Source organism: Epinephelus moara, chromosome 4 (genome assembly GCF_006386435.1).
Source record: "Epinephelus moara isolate mb chromosome 4, YSFRI_EMoa_1.0, whole genome shotgun sequence".
NCBI classification, from domain to species: Eukaryota; Metazoa; Chordata; class Actinopteri; order Perciformes; family Serranidae; genus Epinephelus; species Epinephelus moara.
In genome coordinates, this window is record NC_065509.1 from 17557244 (window position 1) to 17566195 (window position 8952).

The following is an 8952-nucleotide window of genomic DNA, read 5'->3' on the forward strand; positions in this document are numbered from 1 at the left end:
GTCGCAGCAAATTCACATACGTCAGGTGTGTGCAGGGGCGTTTCTAGAATCGAGACATTTGGGGCTCAACCTGGACCTGTCTGGGGGTCTGTGGGGATCCTCCCTAAGCACTTTTTCTCAACAATCAAGCTCTATATTGATGCTTTTTGTGCACTCTTGTATCTTATTTATGTAGCCAGTGGACTTTAGTGATGTCTGCGTTGTGTTGATATAAAGAGGCCCAGACCATGGATATCTTCGGAGGTGATCAACAAACAAACTTGAGCCCCTTTCCCACAGAGCCCAACAGCACAATGGTGCCATGTTACAATCAACTAAGCACAATGAAACAGAGAAAACCTTCCTGTAAGCAAGTGGCGAAAACAAAATCTTACGTCAAACACAACCATACAAACTCAAGCCCCTACCTGAATTAAGCGACACAAGATTATGTTAGCAGAAAATGAACTTATAAACGTAGCTTAACAGCGCTAAAACATGGAAATGACCACAGGAGCAATGTTGCTTACCTCTCCCAGGGATTACAACAGCAAAAGGAGAGAGGTAAGGCAGGAGACACCCCCAAAGGTGAACATAGGGGTACCAAAACGAGTATATATTGATTGTACATAGGTTTGGATTATCTTCTTGAGTGTCCTGTCTATTAGGTTATACTGCTTAGTTTTATTCTTACTTGTATTGTTAAAATTTAGCTTTCTTTTAGCTTTTAAAATGTATGGCATTAATACTGGGTGAGAGGGAAACAGCATTTCGATTCTTCTGTATGTCCTGCACATATCGTGAACTGACAATAAAAAAACTTTTGAACTTTTGAGCTGCTGTATAATTGTCAAGTCGAATCAGTTTATCTTTATTGAACATTAGAAAGTATTTTTGGGGGTCATCTGGCACCATATCCCGGGCCAGATTAAATTGAGTATCACTGCTTTAAAAGGTCCTGTTTTATAATTTGGTCCCCGCCTGGTTGTATTTATGACGGTAGCGTCATGTCCGAGTTTACGCGGAGCACGTGAACGCAGCGCCAGTGTTGGGGCTCTGGATTGAGGACGTAGCACAGACACAGCTTCATCTACTTCAGGGCACCGACGCTTACACCACAGGAGGTTGTTTATCCACGGCTGTTGTTTTATCCTAACAAACATCATAATGGACGGACATGTTTGCAACATCCAGGTGCTTCTCCGGGCTGCTGAGTTCCTGGAGAGGAGAGAGCGGGGTCAGTGTTTTATCCTAAGTGTCAGTGTACAGGGGAGGAAGTTGCTTATTGTTAAAACAACAAAATGCACAATGAAGCGACTCCAACTATGCATGCAAAACGTCATATAGACATATGATACGGTGCATTTGTGCGAGAAATGATCGAGATTTTTGCTGGGAGGTTATTCTGGGCGATCTTTCCCATTTGACTCAGTGACCTACATATCGGTCCCATTATTGTACTCAAAGGCGCCAATCTGCTCCAGTTTGAAAATGAATCTGAGCGGCGGTGATCGCTCATCACGCTAAATGAAAGTGAGGAAGGGAAAAGCTCTACTATAAGTTTCATTCATTGTTTTCACATTACAGGCATTGTGTTGGGCATTTCTATTTGTGAGGCTGCCGGGAGCTGTTGTATAAGAGTGAATAGGTGGAGGGTGATGGCGCCAAAAACAAAACGTACAGCTGATTGTGCTGATGACAGCAGGCTCTCCCTGTCGTCCCTCTCCTTTTATAATAAATAAAGATATATAAGTATATATAAATATAAATTAATCTGTTGCACTAGACTTCACTAACACTAATAATGTAAAAAAATCTATTTAACATTGCTGCCTTTGTATTTCAGGTTATTGTCTAACTCAGCTGTGATGTATTTTTCCTGCACAGAGGCAGAACATGGATATGCTTCCCTCCTGCCCATCAGTCCAGATCACTCTGACAAAAGAAACAAACAGAAGAGCAAGAAGATCTCTGCAGCTGGTGGCAATAGGTGAGCATATTGCATAACACACAACTGACAAGAGGGTGTGGCTGCAGTGGGAAGTCTGAGTTTCAGTTCTGACATAGCACTTTTTTAAACATGAAAACCTCACTAAATGTGATTGCTAAGCAGCAGATATATATATATATGTAAGAGCTAAACAAACTGTGTCTTTCTATAACTGCAGGTCAGTTCACAACGAGCTGGAGAAAAACAGGTAAATAACTGCTCTAAGTCTGCCACTGCAGATTACTTCATATGATGGCAACAGTAAGAGGAAGCAACAATCATAAACACCCTGTTTTCACTTGCATTGATTAACAGCGTCTGTTGTTGCTTGCAGGCGAGCTCAGCTGAGGCACTGCCTGGAGCAGCTCAAGAAGCAAGTTCCTCTGTCGTCTGACTCGATGAGGAACACCACGCTCAACCTGCTGAGACGAGCCCAACTTCACATAAAGGTAGGCACAGCGACACGGCATCGGACTGGTACAAGTCCTGGTTGGGAGCAAAGTGTGGGGAAAGTAAAATTAACTCTCATATAGTGTCCTCAGAGGGGTGCACCTGTTAGACTAGAGCAGTGGTTCTCAAATGGTGTGCAAATCCACGTGTGCTGTGGTGTTTTGTGATGACATTATTATTATAATATATGAATTATTTTTTAACTTACTATCAGTATGTTGAGGTAAACTCTATCTAAAAAATGCAGTTTAATTTAATGTAATTTCAAATAACCTTCATGGGAAACCTATTTGTCGCCATTTGCACATAGGCGTTATAAGTGTGTGACACATCACATTATCTTACATTATTTCCCATTTTAAATGATGTGTAATTGGTGCTTTAATGTAATTTAAAAAGTTTGAAATTAATTCTTGAATCATTTTGCTGATAAATATTTCATAAGTAATAGTTCGTTGTAAATTGTTATTTGATATTAGTACATAAAAAGCATTTTTGTCTTGATAAGAGTGACAACATGTTAAAGAGGATATCGTGCACAGATATAAATACAGGTGTGCCCTGAGATTTTGGCGTGCCCTTTGGTTTGCTTTGGGCGCAATAGTTTAAAAACCACTGGACTAGAGTTACAACTCTGATGACTAAAGACTCAATTTGTCAAAATCAAAAAAGACTTGCAACTCGATTTGGACTTTAACACCAAACATGACTTTGTTTAGACTTGAGCTTTTTGACTTTCAAATACTTAATACCTTCCCCCGAGCCGAAAGATTAATTTCCCTTTATATTGTTAAATCAAGTAACATTAACGCTATTCAGTTCCAGCAAGTCGACACCTAATTCCCTAGATCCACTTTGTTTGAACAATCCGACAGTATCCAGTCAAGCTGCAGGAGAGAACAGTGAAGAACAAACCTTCACAGGCTTACTGAGCGCCATTTAGAAAGACATTATACCACAGATAATTTTGTTTGCGTACAAAAACTATGGTGTTGATCAACAAAGATTAATTGCAGTAAGCAAAACGTGTGGGTTCCGACTTCATTCCACATTTGAAGTTAGCAACCACTGCTTAGCTAATGTTAGCTGAACAGCTTAGTAACTTTTAAATAATATTATTTTAACAAGTAAATGCAAATTTTAAAAAGCCCTCATGATTTTTGTAAGTTTAACATATTAATATTCATGGCATTACATTATGAGAAGAGTGCATTATGACTTGTTTTGGAGTTGACACGTGAAGGTTTGGACTTGAGACTTGCCTGATTTGACTCAGGACTTGAGGGCAAAGACTTGAAACTCTATAGTAGTGTTGTCTGTGTCTGTGCCTGTGTTTTCCACCTTTGATACGATACCTTGACAAATATCAGCGTCTGATACCACAGACATTGAGGGTGAACAATTTCAAATGATTATTAAAAGATAAATAAGTCTATAACATGGCATAACAGCAGAATGACTGTAGTAAACAAGAAGCGGAGTGAGAAAGAAACACAACTTTATAGTGACTTGTAACACAATGACTTCCCATCTCTGATACCGTCTGCCTGGTAAATCATTTGCCATGTGTCTATTTTCCTGTGCATTTGCAATCAGTGCTTTGTGGTCTCCAAATGCTTGTCCCATCTTTGTTGTGTCTGAGGTTTGGTTTATGTTTTTAGTCCCCTGCTCACTTGTCTGCCTCTCTGTCTCATTTCCAGAAGCTGCAGGAGCAGGACGAGCGTGCGGAGCAGCTGAAGGGCCGCCTACGCTGGGAGCAAAGAGAGCTGCGGGTTCGGCTGGAGCAGCTGCAGAGAGGAACGGAGAGGATGAGGAACGACAGTCAGGGGTCCACCATGTCGTCCGAGAGGTCGGACTCCGACAGAGGTAGGTCTCTCAGACACAAGAACGGTCTCTCCTGATGCCTCACCTTTCTCTATACCTTAAAGTGTGGTTACAGGTTTTGTTTCAATTAGTACAACCGCATATCCAAACCATTCTAATTTTTGTCTTAATGGTATTGGAAGTTCCAGTAAGACTATATATAACAAAGAAACCTTATCCCAAATATTTCTATGTCTCTTAATGATTTGTAGATAATGCACTTTTGTTAATCATACATTAGCATGGACTACTTATTAATAGGAGTTTATGATGTCTACATTTTACTAATGTTTTCTGAGCAGCATGAGTTGAACAAGAGCTTGGCAGTAATTCAAAACTACAGTTTACCAACACAATGGGGAATAGTATTGTGACGATGTGATTGTATTTCCATACCATCGTACAAAATTCTGTCGTCCAAATGAAAAGTCAGAAGTTAAATTGAAGAGATATTAAAAATCAGATAAAATGTCCTTGTTAAAGGGGTAGTTTGGATTTTTTTGAAGTGCGATTGTATGAGGAATTTATCCAGAGTCAGTGTATTACCTACAGTAAATGACGGTCAGTGTGTCCCAAGTTTGGAGAAGCAGACAGGAGTACTGCAACTGAAGCTAAGTAATGCACTACTGCGGATGGGGGCAGAACCAAAATGTTTTTAACCACCTGGAAAAAGGCCCTCCTAAAACAATCATTATCAGCTTTAGTGTACGCTAAACTAACTTAACTACTGTAAACTAAACTGTAACTAAAGTCATACAATAACACAAACAAACTACTTATCGAGGCAGTGGTAGACCAGCAGCATCTGTGTTCAGCGAGGTAAAAGTACTGTTTTGTCAATGGAGTCTAGTGGCTTTGAAGGCAGCATAGATGGCAGCTTCAGTTCCCCGTTGAAAAGGGTTGTCTGGCAGCGAGGTAGAGTGCTGAACCGATTTTTTTTTAGTGGCTAAAATACGTGTTGCTGCTGCTTAATATCATGTTTGATTGAGATCATATCACCCAGATCTAGTTTATTAGCTCAGTTAGACAAGTGAATGTTCTCATATGTCCTTCCACTAATGGATTTGGTCTCTGGTCGGCCCCCTTACAGAGGACGTAGAGGTCGACGTGGAAAGCATCGTGTTCGACTGTGTGGACTCTGACGGACTGAGCATTACGCACACAGGTGCAGACCACTGTTACTCCAGCATGGACAAAGCCTGGCTATGACAGCATCAAACCTACGGTAACTCATTAAATGTCACCTGGAACATTACGAGGAGGAAAACATTCCAAAAACAAAACAAAACAAACAAAAAAAAAAAAGCCAGCGGAGGAAGAGGGAGAATGGAGGAAGATGTTACTGTACAACTGAACACGTTTTTTCTCCCAGAGGAAGTAACTTGACATTCTCTTTTCAACATACGTCAGACAACAAGCTAAACGATAACGTCATGAATGAGCTGTGTCCATTTGCACTGAATAGCAGTTAAAATCACTGGGCTGGGATGGATGTAACATTACGCATGTATGTATTTTCTGGCATCAACCGTTGGTGGCATTTCTTTGCGAAGCTGCAGGGTGTCTGTTACTCACAATGACTCAAACAGTTCTTCTCATTCATCTTTAAGGGCTTTTAAAAATCCAAATAAGGGCTTTTTTTTTAATTCAAACCTCTTAACTTATTCTTTACTACAGTATGTCTACGCTGAATTCTGCCTTAAATCAGATTTGGTCTAGTATTCCAGACAGCTTTTTCCTTTAGCACTAAGTCCATATGTCACGTGTAACACGCACTTAAACATTTAATCTGTGTTTATTATTGTTCTTTTATGTAACTTCAGTAATGTATTTTTCTTCTGTTGCACAAAACGTCCACACGTAGCACTTGTCGTGTTTCAAAAAGATCGTGGGTATATCAAAATGAAAACAGTGAACTGAAATTAACTGGTCATATTTGCACATTGATACCTGGCAGTTAATATACTCTGACAAATATTCATTTAGTTGTTTTTTTTTTCCTTTACACAACTCAGTCTGTGATTAAGTGCAAGAACTTTGATGCCTAAAATGTGAGTGCATGTGGAGATTGGCACGATGACATCCAGTTTTATTCACTGCTAATACAAACTGGTATGCGTCTGACAAGTGTTCATTGTCACACCTGTGCAATTCATCGCTTGTGTCAGTTATGCATGCAACGACTTCACCACAGTCAGGCAAGTAATGTCTACTTGTAGTAATTATGCAATTTATGCTGTATTACAAGTATGTATCATATTCATTGCTATATATTTAATAACTGAAGGTGCTTTTTTCTGTACTTTTGTATATGCAAGATGCCTTATTACCTTTTAATAGTATGTATGCATTCATCTGTCTCTCCGCCCAGTAATATAATGTAGCATTTTTTTTGTACTGGTGTAAGCTTTTTTTAATTGAATAAATATTTTCTATATTTATGTGCCGTTTCGGATTTTATTCTGATGAAACTAAATGGTTCCCAGCTTTTTTCCTTTTCCTTGTGACCCTCTAAAACACAGTAATGCCTGTTGGTGACCCCTCTTAACCAGTTGCATTGTATTTTTGCCATCATAACTTGATATTGCAGGAATCTAGCAACCCCTCATTTATGTAGCTAAACAAATCCCACTGATTAAAAGACATCACAGTATGATTGTAACAAAGGAAGTGTCCCTTTATTGACAAGCTGATATTTGATTGATACAGGAAGAGCACATTGTTGCATGGGGTTGTGTCATCAGACCTAAGCTGAATGTACCGTACATGTTCGCCTTTGTACATGCATCTAAATTAAGCTGAAGACACTGATGTCCATTGTGACCAGATCTTACCACTAATGCTAAATGAGTGTATCTTATCAAGCTATGACTGCCAACAATATGGACCCTTCTTCAGTCAGTGAAGCAATCAGTCTTGGTAGGATGATTAACAGGGTTCCTACGCAGGATAGAAAAGTATGGAGATTGATTTGAGTCATTTCCAGGACAGGATAAGAATGGAAAAGAAAACTCTATGAAAAAATACTTGTGATTCCAGTCTATTGTCCTTATTCTGTTCTATAGAATATAAAATTCACAATTTCTAAAAAATAAATTGATCATATAATCAGTGTTTTTCATGGCATTTGGAACAAGCAGCCAGAGAGAGCTTGATGTCCCCGAAAGCAAGGCAAGGAGCATGGCGTTCGACTGGACACACACTCCTATGCAGAGCTGCCTCTATGCCTCTACATACAGCCTGCAAAACAGCTCCGCCCGAAGCGCCTTAAAACTGTTGCAAATCTGGACATCCGCCACCAAACTGCTTTGAAAACGTGGCGATATCTTTTAATTGCATATATACATAGCATCACAAATAATCAATTATTAAGCTTGTCTAAACACATAGGAGTTATGCAGTTATGTTATTAACAGAATAGTCATCTTTGTGTTCACTGTTGTCGCCATGGCAACTGAATAAACAAGGCTGCACAGATGCCATTTATTTAACCTTTTTTTTTAACTCATTCTAGCTATTTGTACTCAGATGTCAAATATGATGTGAGAAATCTTCACAGAAGTCTGGAAAAGTAGAGAAGTTTGAAATGGGAAATGTGTAGGAACCCTGCATTAAGGTGTGGCTGGGTGAGCTGAAATAAAATATAACACGACAGCAACAAAACATACAACAGCAGACACATGAATTTGCATTGATCAGATATTCCGTGCTATGCTAATTTTAGCTTCTGAAGAAAAAGTCATTACCATTACAAACTGACATACTGAGATGAATAGAGTAAACTGAACGCTGTTGATGGGCACAGAGGTTGAACAAAGGTCTGAGGATTAGTGTCAAGGCAAAGTGCTATTATTATGTTATGGCACCCAGAGCCATATTCAACCATTCTTTAAGATCTATCTATGGTGATACTGAGATGACCTGGTATCAAAGGTACAATATACCCCAGGAGGCTGGAACAGGCTCTTGAAGCCAGCTCAAGCCTTTTATGGTCCACCCACCATTTCAGTTCCTTACTTCCTCATAGAGGCATCAACCCATGACCGGGAACAGTTTGTCTTACCCTAATGCTCGACTGAAACATGAGGGGGAGGTAAGAGTAAAGCTGTCCCTGTATAAGCAGCAAAAGAGCCGATGATCTCTGCAGTGCGTCACACGTATTGTTTCTTCTGGGCCTGTGAGGCGAGGTCTTTGGCTTTCTCCTTAGCTGCAAGTGCCGTCTCTCTTGCTCGCTCCGTAGCAGTCTCTGCTAAGGTTCTGGATGGAGTTTCACCTACGAGAGTCCAAACATATTGGTTATCATATCGGTTATGTATGTATTTGTGTGGAAAACCTTTGCTATCACTTAATATTAAAAAATAAACAACATATGCTTTCGTAACATTTCAACTATTCAAAAAAAACTGCATTGACTTTCTGCTTGTCTGTGTCAGTGACAGGGATATTACCAAATGCATATCAGTGCTTTGACAGGATACAGGTAGAGGTGGATACACTTTTAATACCAAACAAATATATTTTCTTATGTATCTAATACCTGTACTTTGTTTGGACTCAACTGTAACAATAGTGACCGCATATACAGTGGTGTGAAAAAGTGTTTGCCCCCTTCCTGATTTCTTACTTTTTTGCATGTTTTCCGCACTTAAATGTTTCAGATCATCAAACAA

General features: G+C 39.6%; 2 protein-coding genes across 2 annotated transcripts in view; one reads left to right on the forward strand and one right to left on the reverse strand.

Annotated features, from left to right (window-relative positions):
• The first annotated feature begins 1002 nt into the window (after positions 1-1002).
• mxd3 (MAX dimerization protein 3) lies at positions 1003-7378 on the forward strand. Its single transcript, XM_050041739.1, has 6 exons — positions 1003-1216; positions 1867-1969; positions 2148-2177; positions 2304-2418; positions 4120-4285; positions 5373-7378. The coding sequence occupies exons 1-6, from the start codon at positions 1147-1149 to the stop codon at positions 5489-5491; spliced, it is 603 nt and encodes a 200-aa protein (XP_049897696.1). The 5' UTR covers positions 1003-1146; the 3' UTR covers positions 5492-7378.
• prelid1a (PRELI domain containing 1a) overlaps positions 6939-8952 on the reverse strand; it is a 7509-nt gene continuing 5495 nt past the window's right edge. Inside the window, exon 6 of the mRNA XM_050041738.1 lies at positions 6939-8555. Coding sequence (XP_049897695.1) covers positions 8434-8555 — 122 coding nt within the window. The 3' untranslated portion in view covers positions 6939-8433. The remainder of the gene's footprint in view (positions 8556-8952) is intronic.

Coding starts and splice junctions, on each gene's coding strand:
- mxd3 (XM_050041739.1), top strand. CDS start 1,147: ATGGACGGACATGTTTGCAACATCCAGGTGCTTCTCCGGGCTGCTGAG. Junction 1,217..1,866: donor CCTGGAGAGGAGAGAGCGGG/GTCAGTGTTTTA, acceptor TTTCCTGCACAG/AGGCAGAACATGGATATGCT. Junction 1,970..2,147: donor TCTGCAGCTGGTGGCAATAG/GTGAGCATATTG, acceptor CTATAACTGCAG/GTCAGTTCACAACGAGCTGG.